The following is an 18,562-nucleotide window of genomic DNA, read 5'->3' on the forward strand; positions in this document are numbered from 1 at the left end:
GTCTATTTATTTGCACAGTAGCTTGCATTGTGTCTGTATTGAGTGTAGTGTGCTAGTATTGCTCTTGTCTGTTTGTGCAGGACTCAGGAGCTTCATGTTCGGTCAGCATGATCTCACAGAGCTCTGAATCAGAGCAGCTTGAATGGAAACCATTTGGGAGCTTTATTTCATTGAAAACAAATAGTCTATTATTATTACTTTTATTGGGACAGTTAATTATCACGTACTTTGTTTGTGTTAATTGTGTATTATCATAGTATAGTTAACCTTTTGTGCTTTACTCAACTTGTGCATGATTAGAAACTACATTTAAAAAATACATTTAGAAACAAGAGCTCCATACAGCCCTGCCACACATGTGTGAGTCACCGCTAGAGAGTCCTGTTATGGATATAGTTTTTCATGCTCAATTATTCCGAGTTAAATATGTATGAGAGCAAACACACGCTGGAGTCTGTGTGAGGACCTGTGAACGGTGTGGCGCACATATGGCAGCACTTTAGCTTGTCTTGCGCCGCCGTATGCTGCGGATCACAGCACTCGGGCTGGATCTGCGTGACTAATTGGAAAGATAAAGGAACATGAGGACCAGGTGAAAGTTCAGTGCCAGCCAATAACTCACTCACACAACCACTGTTACGCTGTACTTACAAGAGTTCTCCTATGACTATGTTAAAGTATGTTTATGCCAAGCAAATAACCCGCACAGGAAAGATACACACGTTTGATTAACTATATTGGTAAGCTCATTTTAGACATTTCATACCAGGACAATGATATTTCTTTTGTCTATAGTTTTGTTTTTTATCTATAGTTTAATTGATCGATAGATTCTAAAGGTTGATCTATCCATCCTCAAACATAACCCAAACCTGTGCGAAACACTAAATTAAAATAAAAACATGATTTGGCCGATTCATGAGCCATTTTAACTGAGGTTCAGTTCACTAGTCAACAGGTTTCACTGTATTAGTGAGGACATTTTTTAATTGTGGGGGCATTTTGGACCGTGCAAGTTTAGTCAAACCTGTACACACACACACAATCCGATCAATAGCAGCTGTGGTATTTGTGTTACAGTTGAGTTGCAGTCATTTCTTGACAGTTGACTGTTGGTGTGAATCTCTGTGGCTGCTGTGCTTTTGAACATTGAACATTGCTAAATTGTAAATTGAAGATTGCTGTTTTCCCATCAGCTAGACACATGCATTTCTCAGATGATTGATTGTTATCCATTATTGAAGAATGCAATGAAACATGGAGTGAAACAGTGTGAAGCCCAAACATAAATGATCCATGACACCCCAAACAACTATAATAAAGTTTTCTTGTGAAGGATTTCTAATGCATGTTAGTAAGTTAAAATCTTTTTCATAAACAATATTATAAGTGGGCTATGCTGTTCTCACATGCATGGCAAACAGTAACGGTATTATTTAAAGTACCTTATAAATACACTTAAAAATCAAGGTGCTTTAAAATGTTCTTGACAGCGATGCCACTGAAAAATCATTTTTGTTTCCACCATTCAGTCAAAGGTTCTTTAAAGAACTATCTCTTTTTTTTACCTTTTTATAATCTGAAGAACCTTCTTTCACAGTGAGCAAAAGCATTTCGGAACCCATAAACTTGATCTCATCCAACTTAAAGTCAGCATCACAGCCCCATCCAAACTAATTTCTCATGAAGGACTTTTGGTCAAGTTCTGATGCTGTTTATCATCACAGCTCTTTTTCTGAACCCAGGCGATATATTCTCTATAGGAGTAGCTAGATAATACCACGGGAGGCTGTATGAATACAATAATGCTATATTTTAAATCTATGTATTTATTCTGAGTTAATTAGCCCACGTAACGGTGAGGCTATGAGACGGACAGATCCGCGCGCTCTCCAGAGAGACGGTGAGCGCCGAAAGCTGCGAGAGTCTCTATAAGGAAGCGGAGGCTCCTCATCACGTCATTCGGCGCTCGGGCGTTCGGCAGGAAACAGTCTTTCCTCCCGGATAGTTGCACTCTTTTCCGCTGGCTCAATGCGCCTCTCCGTCCAGAACCCGCGGAAGCCAGCCAGAAGGAAAAATGCCTCCTTCTACAGCGGACAGATCCTCTCTCGGGCTCTTGGCGACGCTTTTCGCCGCGTTTCTAGCGGCTCTCCAGACGCGCTCGGCCGGCGCGCTGCAGATTCAACAGGCATTCGCGTCTCCCAACCGCACCAATAACTTCGTGGTGGACGCCGTGTCCCGCCGGGTTTACCTGGCCGCGGTCAACAGCCTGTACCAGCTAAACGCCACACTCGCCAGGGAGGTGGAGATGCGCACGGGACCCGTGCGGGACAACCCGCTGTGCCACGCGCCGCAGCTGCCTCAGGCGACTTGCGAGCACGAGAAGACTCTCACCGACAACCACAACAAGCTCCTCGCGCTGGACCGCGAGCAGGGTGTGCTGCTGGCCTGCGGCTCTGTGTACCAGGGCTTCTGCGAGCTGCGCAGCATGGACAACGTGTCCCGGGTGGCCGTCAAGTTCCCGCAGGACGGGGCCACCGTGTTCCCGAGCATGCTCAACATTGTGGCCAACCACGAAAACGCGAGCACCGTCGGGCTCGTCTTTCGGAGTCACGGCGGCGCGCCGCGGCTGCTGGTGGGAGCGACGTACACGGGCATGGGGACCGAGTATTTCCCCAAGAACCACAGCAAGGAGGACCTGCGCTTCGAGAACACGCCCGAGATCGCCATCCGCTCGCTCAACACCAAGGATCTCGGCCGGCTCTTCACCTACGACATCAACCCGTCCGAGGACAACGTGTTTAAAATCAAGCAGGAGGTCAAGCAGAAGAACAAGCTCAACTTCGTGCACGCCTTCGTGCTCAAGAGCTACTCGTACATCGCCATCAACAACGACGCCAACACGGGTCTAAAGGAGAGCCAGCCCAACAGCATCCTGGCGCGCATCTGCCTAGACACGGATGGTCCCCGCAGGTCCTCGGAGAGCCGCAAACTCACCGAGTCCTACATCCAAATGGGCATTCAGTGCGGTTCCAACGGGATTATCTACAACCGGCTGCTCTCCATCTACCCCGCGGACATCGGAGCGCAGAGCGCGGCGGGCCCGGAGCCCTACCTGTTCGGGGTGTTCGCCCGGGCGGGGGGCCAGTCGGCAGTGTGCGCGTTCCGCGTGGCGGATGTGGAGGAGATGATCCGCCAGGGCCGCCGCAACTGCTCGAACGGGCCGAACAGCGACGTGCAGGTGCTGGACAGCGTCATCCAGGGCTCTGGGGCCGAGTGCGAGCGCAAGGGGGCCATCAAGGTAAGAGCGCGCAATTTGAGACACCTTTCAGTAACTTTAGTGACCTTATGATAAAACAGAGATGAAACTTCACACCTGAACACAGCATCTGAAAATACATTAGAGTTATCATTTGTACTTGAACGAACATAACCAGTGAGCTGAATTATATTACGAGACGAGAATATTGACTTTTAAAAATTAATTGCAGGATCACTTAGAATTTAACCTAAAAAAAAAAAAAAACTGTAAAACTAGAAATAGCGGCCAGTTCCAGCTCATAAATTAAACCTTCTTTTCTTGATCTTTTCTTGAATTTGATCGTAAATGTCATGACTGTGAATGACCTTTAAATATCTGGATTCATTAGTTTCCAGAATGAATAACTGTCCCGAAGGCCATTAGAAAAAGGTTTTTCATTTACCTTACATAATGGATATGAACGAGGTTTCTGAAACCCCTTCTGGAAAATGCAACTAAAACCAGCTTCTGGTCATTTTTATCTGGGTTTTAAGTCTACTTCTACAAAATTCTAGTTAAATCCCATGTAGCATATTTGCTATAATCTGTAAAATGCGATTCTTGTACATTTAGGGCGATGTCATAATAAACTCAAAGTCTTTCATTAGTAGGCCCTACTTCATCTCAAATCTATTAGATCTCTTACTTTAGTTTAGTTCACCCTATTTAACATAAGCTATGAATTATCACCAGAGATAAATCACCTTCATTGTGCTGTGACACTGATATTACCTGTCAGTGTGAAAGATTTCTGAAGTTTATGATGAAAGCTTTGCCAGGTGTTTGTGGTGTTTTAGCAGTCTTATGTTTTTAGTTAATCAGCTCACTAGTGAGTGTGTGATTGTATTTCAGTCTATTACCAGCCTCATGATATACTGTGAACTCAAGACTGTGGTTAAAATCAACATAGTCTAGCTTGTTTAAATGTATGGCTGATAATACTGTACATGCAAATCTGATGTGAATTCCATGTAGGTAATGTAAAAAATCTTTAGCACTTGGAACAAATGGCCGTGAAGCAGATTCCGGAGCGGTTCGTTTCTGAAAACATACTGTTTTTATTATGCGAACATGAAGTTTTATAAGAAGCACATGGCCGTCTGGTGTTTATTTAGCGTAGCTTTTGTGCTGTTGTCTTTGTTCTAATGCAGCTTTTTTTGTAACTCAGTCTTTCCCATAAGGCCACAGTCAGGCCTGCGCTCATTGCTCAGGCTCAGGATGACATCACAGCAGGACTGTGTTTCGGTTATGAGCCGTGGACGGTGTGAGCCTTGTGTTGAGTGTGTTTCATTGTGATCAGTGTAACGCTGCTCCTGCTCAGCGTGTCTGTGGCGGATCTGATAGATTGCAGTCTGCAGGAGCGCAGGAGGTCATGGCGCTGAGGGGGAAAAACTCGTGAGAAAAACTCCTCCGCCGAATTCTTTCTCTCCCCCGCTTGAGTTCCCGTCACCCTGCCATGAACCTCCCGCTCTACGCTCATGAAAACATACGTGTGAATGTGGCTTTAATGAGGCCTGCGCACATAGAACCGTCTGATTCAACAATAGATTCATCAGCGTGTTAAAGGTTAAAGACAGCTGCATTGTTCATCAGTTTTGATCATTCTCAGTCTAATTGCTTATTAGTGGTGTTTATACGGCAGGCATCGCTGTTGTTCATTTTTAGGGTTATGTATCCGAATAACCCCTGACCCTCAGTAATCTGACCCGTTCTGTGTGTCTGTGCTACAGGCAGGAACGACTATTACTGTCTAAGCCACTTAGACTTTTTATTTGGCATGACAAAATGAACAGGTACAAACATAAAGAGAGAGGAAAATATCACAGACTCTTTTGATTTCATTGAGCAAACACAAAGAACACCCTACGACTGCTAGCAGCGTGAATAAGACCTCAGAAATCCTGCATCCTCACGTCTGTCTGTCTTGTGTTTCAGCTTCAGGAGGAGCAGCTGAACTGTGGAGCCGCTCACCTCCAGCACCCGCTGGCCCTGAGGAAGCCACTGAGGGCCCGACCCATCTATGAGGCCCTAGGCCTCAGCTCTATTGCCGTGGACAACGTCCACAACCGCACCGTTATGTTCCTGGGGACCAGCAGGGGCCGACTGCGAAAGGTGAGATATGCATGTATAGTACTGTTTTATATCATACCAGATATCAGAAATCAGGTTTGTTGTGTGAACATTGGTCAGTGACTTCAGATCAAAACCTTGTGTAATGACCAGCTGATGGAGGAGCAGGAGAGCCTCTGTTCAACAACAATAAATATCCGTAATTGTTTGCATTAAAAACTATAATAGAGAGACAAAGAACAGACCTGCAGATGAAGCATAACAATAGGAAGACTGATTACAGACTTTGTCAGAAACAGTCTGAAATCTGTTGCTGAAGGCAATGAATCTTTGCTTTGATGGCTGTAGCTGCAGTGTTTTATCTTCTTGGGAAAGTTGACATGAAACAGAAGTTGAGAGTGAAATGGCTCGCTTTTGTCCATTGGGATTGCGTTGTATGGTTGTGGTTTGCTAATGGCTGTGATCTCAAGTGAGCGACAGGCTGCTGGAGGGACTTTTGTCATGTTATAGAACTGTTTTGATTAAAGATTATAAAGACACATAAACCACCACATGAGTCACACATCACCATTTCCGGTCCGAGTGCTGTACAAGATCCTAAAATAAAACAACAGACGGTTCTAATATACACTCACTATGAACCGATATTAACACTAACACAAATACCTGAATAAAAACTTAATAAACTTGCTAATTAACTATTTGTTTGGTGAATGATTAGTGGACTAGTCTACCATACTGATGCATCCCTATGATATAACACCAGAATATACAGTCAGACCAAAAATTATTCAGATATTATTATTGTTATTATTATTTACTAGTGCAGAACACTATAGTTCATTTATGCAAGTGAGGATAGCAAAATAAAGTCAGCTGTGATATATTATACCCAAAAATTCTTCATACAGTGGACTATCAGTAAAACTGATAAACATTTGGGACCAAAAATTTTGTCCCCCAAAAACATGTTTTGTTACATACCTTTCTATTAAAGTTATCTGACATTATCAAGATGAATTTTTGTTCTGAAACAAAAAAGTTTAGCTCTTGAGTTCTTGTCATATTTTATTTTTTCTTTCTAAATTATAGCGGATAATTTGTAATGATGTGAGAACTGGTGCCTGAATAAATTTTGGTTTGATTGTATACAGTGGTTAATTTGTAAATTGCAAGGTCCCAGATCAAAGCACAGTGACGGATCCGGCAAGTGATCAGATAGGGATAGGTAATGGAGCATTTGCATTGGTGGACCAGCTTGAGTGCTTACCAGCTTGCATCAGTTGCTTTTATAGAGGATTTGTGTCTATGTCATGTTTTGGTCAGTTACATGAATACGCGGCCATTGAGGCAATACTCATATGTAAACAGCAGCGTGGATTGCATGGTTAATGTACTACCAAATCATTGTTCTACTAATTTACACTGTCTAAACCACAGGAAAAATGTGTGGATTTTTGCTGAAATCATATAGAGAAGGACTTAGTAAGCAGGAAAGGTTGTTTATTTTGACAAACTAAAGTAAATACAGGTCTCTAACGCAGCAATAGTGTTTTCTTGGTTACTGCTGTACATAAAGCTGCTTTATAATGCATTATACAGATGCTAGATGAAAAGAAAACGCCATGTAAACTTTTCTGAAAATAGACAGTTTCCCTCAGAGATACATTCATATAAACTCCTACCCACAATTCATTATATAGGAGTTTCTTACAATATTTTGTGCATCGTGAACAGTGAGATTGATCTGCCTGCTACAGTATTTTCTCCTCTTTATGCCATCTTCAGCATTTCTGGCCTCTGTTAACAGCCTTTTACAGACTAAATAGAATAATAACATGATTTTCCACACAAATTACATTTTTGAACATGAATGCATAGGGCAGTCCATAACCGTGAAATAGGTGGTAAATATCCGTACTATCTGCCTGCTTTGTTGCTGAATGATGATGATTCTTCCTTTTGTTTCTTATCATTTGTTTCTTTCTTTATTTTTTTTTTGCCAAGCCCATGCATGAGTTCCATTCAGTTCAATGGCATTGTTTAAGTTCAGCGTGGCAGCAATGCACCCACTTCCAGATTGATTATGTAATGTAGTATTATTATTATATGATATAGTGTGCACATGTACTTCAAAAAAAAAATATTTAAATTTCTTTGGTAAAATATAGGTTTGTGTATGTTTTATTTAATCTATAAAATTTTGCTGTTTCTTTGCTGTAAAACATTTTATTTTATGCAAAGCAAACTAAAGAGAAGCAATGTCAGCCACCTAAACAAGTCGCACTTCTAAAATGTTAGTTGAACGAGTTTAAATGTAAGAAATACAAATATGTTGTATTAGGAACTTTCTTTAACAAAAATAGCAGCAATTAGGCAAAGTATAAAGAAAAAGATAAAGAAAAAGAAAGAAATATCCAAAAAAAAGTCTACATAAAAACTCAAATGAAACAAAACTAGCAACAGTTTTTGAAAACGTACTGAAAACCATTACATTGTCATTGTCATTACATTGGAGATTAGGAGGGAAATTTACCTAACCGTATTTATATGCTTTTACCATCTAATCAATGTTTAATCAATGTCTAATCAAAGGGTCAAATAACTTTGATTACTAGAACTAATACCTAAACTAAACTATATAGGGGGAGGGGGATCCACCAAATGATTGCCGGATTGGTTTCAGAGGATCTGGCTTATATACACCATATGAAGTCTCCTAATGATAGAAGTTGGTGTATTTCATATCTGCGCTGCTGTGATGAGATGAAGTGCTGTGAACACATACAGCATCCATGTTACAGCACATAGAAACACACCGCTTCAGATATTTGATGGTGTGCTCTTAGAGCTGTTTGCCCTGCACACAAACCCAGTGTAAAGCATTCCTGGTGGTCCAGGCCGCATGTCCTGCTGCTGTCCGTCTTCTTTTGTCTGTGAGTGTGTTTGCTGTGCTTCTTTACACAGAGGGTCAGCTGTGAAGGCCGTTCAGCCGTATGAGATGAGCTCTGTTATCATGAGCCTCTTTCCCACTGCAGGAGCTAATGTCATCCCAGCATCTGTTTACAGGAAGCGCTCAGGGTTTGTGTTGAGGAGCTGTGTTATCTTCAGGTGTGTCATTCAGCCCTTTTAAGCAGCTATGGCTCTACTATGGGCTTCTGGACATGTAAATACTGAGCTATACAGTTATTCACTTACATAGTATATATCCACGTACCCTAATATTAGAAGATACACAGTTATAGAAATATTTACACAGGGGTCAGTTAACAGAAATCATCCTTCTAGTGTCAGTTCCGAAATAAAAGTAAAAAGTAAATGGTTTGTTAAAGAAGTAAATATGTATATTCATCACTTCTGTGTGTATCTTGTGTGTCACTTTCGGATAAAAGTGTCTAAATGCATAAATCAAATATTGCCATTATATCAGCCATAGTCATCTGGGGCCAGATTCACGAAACATTCTTAAGAAGAAATTTATTCTTAACTGCCATTTTCTTCTTATTTTTTAAAATAAGAAAAAAAAAAAGAATATTTTGTATTCCCCAAAATTCGTCTTAAGAATATTCTTATCTTTTTACTTAAGATTGTTCTTAAGACAAAAATGAAGAAAATTCAAATTCTTGAAAAGAATCTTCTTAAAAACAATCGTAAATAACTTCTTAAAGTTAGGATAGCCAGAGACTTGTCTTAAATCCCAAATAGTAAGAATTATTTAATGAATTTATTGCATTATTTCAAATTAATTGTTCTATTTAAGCAATGCAACACTGCTAGCTACATATAATACATATTAGGACTAGGTCCTTGAATTGCCCGTTTATAAGTGCGTCTTCAGCCATGTATTCACTCAGATAAAGATGCATTATGTTCTTCTTAAGAAAAAAATTAAGATGTTCTTAAGAGCATATTTGAGAACCTCTTAAGAATTTTTCAAGAATTGCACTTAAGAACATTCTTACGAACTTCTTAGAATTTATCTAAAGACATTTCTTAATTTATTTCTTAAGAAGATGTTCGTGAATCCGGCCCCAGTTCTTTAGATTGTGTGTGTGCATTGGCCTTAACCCAAAAACATAAACCCAAACACGTTTGCTGCTATGAGGACTCTCTGTCGACCACTAGTTTTGTACTGATCATATTTAGTCCCGTCCTCTACTGCTAAACCTTGCATTTCTGCGTCGTCATTAAAGCACTATTTAGTGTGTTTATGAAGCCGTTTCCTGTCCCTGTTGTGGCGTCTCTGTGGGGACGTTTGATTCTCACGCTGTAGGCAAAACATGAACCACACAGATCCTCACACAAAGCCAAAGCACTGGCTACAGATTATTCATGTGCGCACGGCCTTAGAAAACATCTGCGAGCCTCAAACGTTTGAACAAAGAGCTGTAATTAGGGCCAGATTCCAGGAAGGTGTGTCAGAGCTCCTCAGATCCAGCAGATGAACCCGAGAGTGTTTCATTCACACAGATAAGCAGTATCTGGCTGCGGGGAGTCTTGTGTAAAGAGCTCAGAAAAGGCTTTTTGTTTCCCTGCCAAGACACAGGGACAACGTCTGCTCCAGATGTAGGGCTCTGCTCACATGTGTGTCAGTGTGTGTGTGTTTGAGAGAGCATAAAACACACCTACAATAAATCTAATCTCCAGAAGTATAGTGATGGTCATAAGCAGTAATACAGTGGTATACATAGTGGTATGTTCATATGTTACTATGTTTATATGGTTTATTGTTAATGATATATTGTTGTTGTAACACTAGTATTGCATGATGTATTGCCAGGGTACAGTAACATCATGGTCTGTTCTGGTAGTTTTACTCTTTTATTTTTACATCATGTTTCTGGTGTTTCTCCTGCAGACGGGCTTTTTTGTCATATTTCTGAGATTATGGTTATGCGCAAAGCCAACAGTGTGTTGAACACTGAATAGAAGCTGTGCTATTATTTCACAGATGCACTATAATCTAACTGATTATACTGTGCTGGTTTAGAGCTTGTGAACACAGTGATAATGTGGGTAGTGTCTCTGATTGTGATTTGTACTGTATGTACCGCTTATATGACTGTTTAAAGTGCTCATTTTCTACATTTTGTTATATTCCAGCATTTCATTATTTTCTTCTGTGAAGTCCATTTAGGATGTGAGTCAGGGTTTCTTGTTTTCAGGATCAGGTTCAAGTTACAGTTAAAAGCAGCTGCTGTAAGACTTCTGTATGTAAATGAGCAGATGATTATGATTGGCTGATGTGTGAATGTTAATGAGGATTTGTGTTTCATTTAAGTAGTAGCCTGAGTGAAGTGTCGAGGCAGTTTATGAATGCAAACAGTACAGTTTGCCTGTTTTTCTTTTGAAGAGCTCTTTGTATGTGTGTGTGTGTGTGTGTGTGTGTCCTAACCAAAGGCCTGTGGAAGATACAACAAAGCTTACTTTATTCTGTACAGTGCAGCTGCCTACAAGCATGAATGTAAGAGCTAGTACTGTATATATGAACAGATGAGCAGACAGATATGTAGATAGAAAGATAGAAAGACATACAGACAGATAGAAGGACAGATGGATAAGCAGAGGTTGAGCTCTAATTGAATTAGACTCTACTAACACAGATCCCTAAATAAGCTTATCTCACCGTCCCAAATCACATTACACACACTCCTGAAACCATCAGCAGCATCATCAAACCACACACACACACACACACACACACACACACACACACACACACACACACACACACACACACACACACACACACACACACACACACACACACACACACACACACACACACACACACACACACACACAGTGTGTTAGACCACATCCACAGTACATGAAGTAGGTTGATGTAGGTTCGGGAGGAGTCTAATCATTCAGTCCTGTCAATCATCATTATGAGCCTATATAAGCAGCAGTTCTTGCACCGTCCAAGCATCCATTCTTCCAGCAGTCCTCCACCTCCCCTTCTCCTCCTCTATTTCTGTTATTCTCCATCTATGTAGTACCGTAATGGGGGGTTGAACTTGGAGCTCAAGCCGACTCTTGGGTTCGAGCCTCCATTGAGGACAGCAAACCAGTTTGTTTACCATTAGCCATCAGGACTGGATGGGCAGGCGAACTCGAGAATCTGGTTAAATTTGAAAATAGTTTTCTCTACATGATGGATTTTTGTCTGTGCTGAGTCAGTGAAAACTAAGCATTCTGTAGATGCTCTCCATGAATTTGAAAATCCTGCTTTTGTGTTGTAGTGTGGACTGTGAAAATAGAGATATTCAAAACAATAACGCATGTTTAGGCATGTGACACATATTGTTCTCATATATGCCTATGGTTGTCCTGGCATCTGCTGTCCTGCCGCAAAAGATGATGACAGGACATTGATTTGCATTTTAATGGGTGAAATAAGTATTTGATCCCCTATCAATCAGCAAGATTTCTGGCTCCCAGGTGTCTTTTATACAGACCACAAACTGAGATTAGGAGTATCTCTCTTAAAGTGAGTTACCTGTATAAAAGACACCTGTCCACAGAAGCAATCAATCAATTAGATTCCAAACTCTTCACCATGGCTAAGACCAAAGAGCTGTCCAAGGATGTCAGGGACAAGATTGTAGACCTACACAAGACTGGAATGGGCTACAAGACCATCGGCAAGCAGCTTGGTGAGAAGCTGACAACAGTTGGTGCGATTATTCACAAAAGGAAGAAACACAAAATAACTTTCAATCTCCGTAATATCTGAATAATTCAGAGGAGAACTGGGTCAAAGTGTTGTGGTCAGATGAGACCAAAATCCAGCTCTTTGGCATCAACTCAACTCGTCGTGTTTGGAGGAGGAGGAATGCTGTCTATGACCCTAAGAACACCATCCCCACCGTCAAACATGGAGCTGGAAACATTATGCTTTGGGGGTGTTTTTCTGCTAAGGGGACAGGACAACTGCACCGCATCAAAGGGATGATGGACGGGGACATGTACCATCAATTCTTGGGTGAGAACCATTGAAAATAGGTCGTGGATGGGTATTCCAGCATGACAATGACTACGTTTACATGGACACCAGTAATCTAATTAATGACCTTATTCTGAATAAGACAATAATATGATTAAGCTGTTTACATGAGTTGCTTTTAGAATATTCCTTTCATGTTCCCGTTTTACATGTTATAGTACATAGATCGATTAATGACACACATCATTGCGTCCACACGCGACGCTATCAGTTCATCTTCCTTATAGACTTTTGGATGTTTGGGTTTTAATTTTACAAAAGCTTGAAGTGGCACTGGACATATGCAACAAATATTTTAGAATGTGTGAGTTAAAATTTGCCGTGGTCGCATTTGTGCGAGTGCGTGCTGTGCTGCTCCAAAGCGTCTGATCCATACAGCGAGCGTTTCAGAGCCAGTCAGTTTTTAGGACAAAAAAAAAAAAAAACCCCCACGCAAGCACAGTCACCGAAAGCCAGTTTAGTTTTACTTTTTTTGTTTGTTTTCATTTTGAAAACCCTGTTATCTTTGCCGTTTACCTCACATTACGCTTTGGAGGCTTTCTTTTATTATTTTTTTTATTAATTATTTTGATTGCTCAGTGTTTGCGCGCCCTGTAATAAATTGTTTAGTCGGCATATAACAGCATGTGATGGAGTCCATGCCTCGTCTTATTAGTTTTTGTTAATAAATGCTATATAAGCTAGTTTTAATTTATTTTTGTTATGCTGTTTAATTAAAAATAACAAATCCATCTTTTAAGAATTTGTTTTAATCTTAAAATTGATAGGTGTAGCCTTATATATGCAAGCAAAACCAAGATCATGAATTCGATAGTAAAAGTAAAAAGCATCCTAAGACATTCCAATAGCGGAAATCCCGTTCACAAAATTAAAATAAATACTTACAAATTATACTAATGAAAAAGGGGGTTGAATGTTAAAAACGTTTCCATAAAACAAAAAATTATGATAACAAACTAGGCTATTTATCAGCAATGAGCATTGATTAAGCCCATGTTGTAGCAAAATATAAATAAATAAAAATGAAACCAAAGCGCAACCAACTGAGAGCGTTATGCCGCGTTCCAGACAACCCGTTACCCGTGTTTTTCCAAACTTCTACCCGTGAAAGTGCACTGGAACGGCACTCAAACCCGTGACTTCCCACCCGTGAACTCGTACTAGATCGACGACGTACTCCCAGTTCCGAGTTCTGACGTGACATAGCCCGAGAAACAACAATAAAGCCTCTAGGGGTGCGGTGTTCAGTGGCACACGGTGGAAAAATTGAGTTTAGGACAATATAACGTTGCAATCAAATTATTAATACTATAAAAATAATAAATGCTTGGCGTGACTTGCCTGGAACGCTACAAAGTCCTGAGTCGTGGTTTGAACACGTGATTTACGAGCTCAAAAACCTGCCTGGAACGCAGCATTAGTGTGTATCCTGTCACAAAATGTGGCGAAAAGTCCTACACAAGGGGAATAGTCTGATTAAGGTGTGTACATGTCTTCCATAATGCGACTAAAATAGGAATACTCCACCTGTCTTAATTCGATTTGTGTTTACTCCGATTATGACTTTAGTCGGATTAAATTAATCAAAAATCTCAGTTTACATGGTTGCTTCTTAATCAGAGTATTGTCTTAATCGCGTTAAAATCGGAATATTGTTGTCCATGTAAACGTACTCAATGACCCAAAACACACGGCCAAGGCAACAAAGGAGTGGCTCAAGAAGAAGCACATGAAGGTCCTGGAGTGGTCTAGTCATTCTTCAGATCTTAATCCCACAGAAAATCTGTGGAGGGAGCTGAAGGTTCGTGTTGCCAAACGTCAGCCTCAAAACCTTAATGACTTGGAGAGGATCTGCAAAGAGGAGTGGGACAAAATCCCTCCTGAGATGTGTGCAAACCTGGTGGACAACTACAAGAAACATCTGACCTCTGTGATTGACAACAGGGTTTTTGCCAACAAGTACTAAGTCATGTTTAATACTTATCTCAACTTATAACGTTTTTAAAATGCATTTTTCTGGATTTTTTTTTTTTTTTTGTCTCTCACAGTTCAAATAATCCTACCATTAAAATTATAGACTGATCTTTTCTTTGTCAGTGGGCAAACATACAAAATCAGCAGGGGATCAAATATTTTTTTCTCTCACTGTATTTTACCAATAAAATGATCGTGTCAGAGTAACAGCACGAAACGTTTTATGTCTGATCTCTCTGTATGATCTCAGTGAGCGTTTATGATGTTGTACACATGTGCAGTAAGATGATTTCAGCATTTTCAGATGTGTCTGTGTGGACGTGGATCTCCAACTCTTAAAAGCATTGTCTAAACAGTGAACATTATTTAAACAAGAATGCTGTTTCCAAATATATATGTGGATTAAATATGAGTCATCAGCTCCATATAAATGTGTGAAATCATGGACTCTCTCCACTCATAACGCTGTGTCTTTGATGGCCATGTCTTACACAGAATAGCTATTCTAGGCTATTTTAAAATGCCTAAAAGCCCATTACAGTGCCTGTGCTGGAAGTTGTTGTGCTTTGAGCTAGAAACACATAATCAGACTCTGTCCATTGTTTCATCCATACAGATAGTTGTTGAGTGCAGTTAAGGTGAACACAGTGTGTATGTGTGTGTGTGTGTGTGTGTGTGTGTGTGTGTGTGTGTGTGTCTGAACCGATGAAACTTGTCTACATTTGCAATTAGCACTTTGTCTCTGAAGGTTGATTTTGGCGATGATGAGAAATGTTTCACACCCACCGACTGTTCTCCTGCTCTTTTCTCAACATTCAGAAGATGCTAATTATGGTGAATTATGATACCATATTATTATCACGCTCTTCCTCTCATCTGCTGCCTTCTCGTTTAAAGCTGGTGTCATGGAGAGGCAGTGAGGAAGAACAGAACAGCAGTATGAGATACAGTATGTCCTGTCTAACAGATGCAGTCGTGATAAAGCGTACACAGCAGGTGAAGCACATGACGCTCACATGACCTCCTCGCTGTGTCGTGTGTTTCATTCAGCGAGTGCCGTCCAGTCATCATCATCATCTTAGAAACAAAACTTTACTTTTTGATTTATTCTTCTTATTTCTTTCAGTTAGTGTAATGTTGTAGCTCTCGTCAGTCTGATCAAGTAGAGTCAAGAGAAAGATGCAAGCCATTGTGAATGGACGGTCATGTGGTGTGCACTGCATTGTTTGAATGAATTGTTTTATCTTGTGTTTCTCTACAGCTGTCTCTGCTGGCTAACCTGTCTGTGGCTAATCAGTGGTCACTCAAACTCGCTGCTTACGAACCCGTTCACCACATCATGACCTTTGACCCCAGCGACCACAACTACCTGTACCTGATGACCACACACCATGTGAGTACTGTGAGCTGTGAGTGTACTGCATGCACTTCACCAGCCTTATATTCACATTAACAATATCAGAAACACAACTGGCGTGATATGAGATATTCTCAGCTTAACTGTTAGAAAGTGTCAGTAATGCTAATTACAGTTCATTACATTATAAAGATATGTTCAGCCGTGTGTGTGATGTGTGTGATTTAACGTGCAGACGCTCTGTTTATCACGTTGAGCTGTGAGTGAGTTTGGCATGTGAGGTGATGAGAGCATTGTGTGAATAATCTAATACTCGTGAGAGCACTGATGGAGCTGTGAAACTCAACATATGACTGTGTGTTAGTCTGATACTCACGAGTGTGTGTGTGTGTGTGTGTGTGTGTGTGTGTGTGTGTGTGTGTTCAGTTCCTGCGGGTTCAGGTGTCGGCGTGTGGACAGTACAGCTCGTGCAATGAGTGTATGAGTGCCGGTGATGCCCACTGCGGCTGGTGCACACTGGACAGAAGGTAAAACACTGAACTTACTCATGAATGCTTGATAAGAATGTTGCAGATGATTTTCCAGGATCACATCTTAAAGGATTAGTTCACTTCCAGAACAAACATGTACTGATAATGTACTCACCCCCTTGTCATCCAAGATGTTCATGTCTTTCTTTCTTCAGTTGTAAGAAATTATGTTTTTTGAGGAAAACATTCCAGGATTTCTCTCCATATAGTGGACTTCTATGGTGCCTTGAGTTTGAACTTCAGAAATGCAGTTTAAATGCAGCTTCAAAGCGCTCTAAACGATCCCAGCTGAGGAAGAAGGGTCTTATCTAGTGAAACGATTGGATATTTTCAAACAAATTGACAATTTATATACTTTTTAACCTCAAATGCTCGTCTTGTCTAACTCTGTCATGCACATGCGTAGTCTGTGTGATCTGGATCAGTACAGTTAGGGTATGTTCAAAAACTCCCATCCTTGTTTTCGTCTTCAACTTCAAAATTGTCCTATATCGCTGTTTTAACTTTTTTTTGTAAAGGGCGTTTGATCTTCTTTGTATGTTGACTTTGTAAACATTGGGTCAGTACTTCTGCAGCAATGTAGGATGATTTTGAAGTTGGAGAAGAAAACGAGATGGGAGTTTTTGGACATACCCTAACTGTACTGACCTGGATCACACAGACTACACATGCACATCACAGAGCTAGGCAAGATGAGCATTTGAGGTTGAAAAGTAATTAAACTGCTAATTTGTTTTCGAAAATGACCAATCGTTTCGCTAGATTCTTCCTCGGCTGGGATTTAGAGTCCTTTGAAGCTGCATTTAAACTGCATTTTGGAAGTTCAAACCCAAGGCACCATAGAAGTCCACTATATGGAGAGAAATCCTGGAATGTTTTCCTCAAAAAACATAATTTCTTTGCGAGTGAAGAAAGAAAGACTTGAACATCTTGGATGACAAGGGGGTGAGTAAATTATCTGTAAATGTTTGTTCTGGAAGTGAACTAATCCTTTAATTGGCAGATTATATGGTACTTTTTAATCCTTTTTTTAGTTTTCAACTCTTATGTTTGACAGCAGAAAGAAAGTCAAAGGTTTTTGGAGAAGCAGCCTTTTGGGACTGTTGAGCAAAGAATGACAAAGAACGACAAAATTACATGTGGAAATTGTTGAGCTGCGTGTTTCAGAACTTTAGATGTTTTGGGCTGGATTTCCTGCAGAGTTTATCTTTATTCAAGGGTTTTCCTGAATGTCTGGAATTGAATGCAAAAGTCACTGGGTGAAAAGCTCAGATGAAGCAGCGCAGCGATTCGCCACTTCACTCAGTTCTCACATTTATCCGACTCATGCTAATTGTTCTCATGATAGTGCCTCTTTCAGAGGAAAATGTCAAACTGCACTGAGAGACTTTTCAGCCCGTGTGTGTGTGTGTGTGTGTGTGTGTGTGTGTGAGAGAGTCTGCATACATGAAAAGGCCGCTATTGTAAGTGCATTTTATTAAATCAAAGTGTCTGTTGTAATTCATATTTGATTGGTCAGCCTAACTAACTGGACAACTGGATTACATTTAAATGATTTGACCTTCATTCAACAAAACCCAAACACAACTGTTCAGACCACACGTCTGGATGTTCTCTGATTTCATAGAGTTTCTATAAGCTTCTCATGTTCTCCACATCAGCTCTGATTTATTGCTCACTACATTGAACTACACAGACCTTCATGATGTTCAGGCCCTTTAGTCCCCTACAGTCCCCATTATAAAATGAAAGGATGATTTCTGAGCACAATGAGCTCAGTTAATGCTGTTTCATATGCGTGTTAGCTTAATGGACTTATTAGGAACAAAAGGGGTCAATAGTGTCGTTCATTGCAAGCCGACTTACATATAATATATATATATATATATATATATATATGCATTTGGCAGATGATTTCATCCGAAGTGTCTTAGACTGCATCATAGTGAGTGGTTCATTCTGCGGATGTTGAACCCATGACCTTTGCTGCTGCTGTTTATGATTTATGGAATATAATTGGAGACAGAGCATGAAATCTTTGACTAAAAAAATTCTAAAATGTCTTATTTCATTAGGAATTATCTTTAAAATGAATCACATTTCTGAGGGTCTAAACATGCTCGAAAACTCATGAAACTTTGCACATACATCAAGAGTGGTGAAATGTACATCTGATATAGGTTTGAGAAGTGGGTGTGGCAAAATGGCTCGATGGTGCCACCTATAAAATTTCAGCAAAATGTGCCCCTCAAGCTGTTTCACTTACATGTACGAAATTTGGTACACACATGTAACACACCAATACCTACAAAAAAGTCTCC

The 18,562-nt window shown here is 40.4% G+C and overlaps 1 protein-coding gene across 1 annotated transcript in view; it reads left to right on the forward strand.

The window, feature by feature from the left end:
* Nucleotides 1-1,991: 1,991 nt before the first annotated feature.
* Nucleotides 1,992-18,562, forward strand: part of plxnd1 (plexin D1) — a 74,020-nt gene continuing 57,449 nt past the window's right edge. Inside the window, exons 1-4 of the mRNA XM_073819063.1 lie at nucleotides 1,992-3,301; nucleotides 5,237-5,413; nucleotides 15,616-15,747; nucleotides 16,138-16,238. Coding sequence (XP_073675164.1) covers nucleotides 2,078-3,301; nucleotides 5,237-5,413; nucleotides 15,616-15,747; nucleotides 16,138-16,238 — 1,634 coding nt within the window. The 5' untranslated portion in view covers nucleotides 1,992-2,077. The remainder of the gene's footprint in view (nucleotides 3,302-5,236; nucleotides 5,414-15,615; nucleotides 15,748-16,137; nucleotides 16,239-18,562) is intronic.

The sequence above is a fragment of the Garra rufa genome, chromosome 15 (genome assembly GCF_049309525.1).
Source record: "Garra rufa chromosome 15, GarRuf1.0, whole genome shotgun sequence".
NCBI classification, from domain to species: Eukaryota; Metazoa; Chordata; class Actinopteri; order Cypriniformes; family Cyprinidae; genus Garra; species Garra rufa.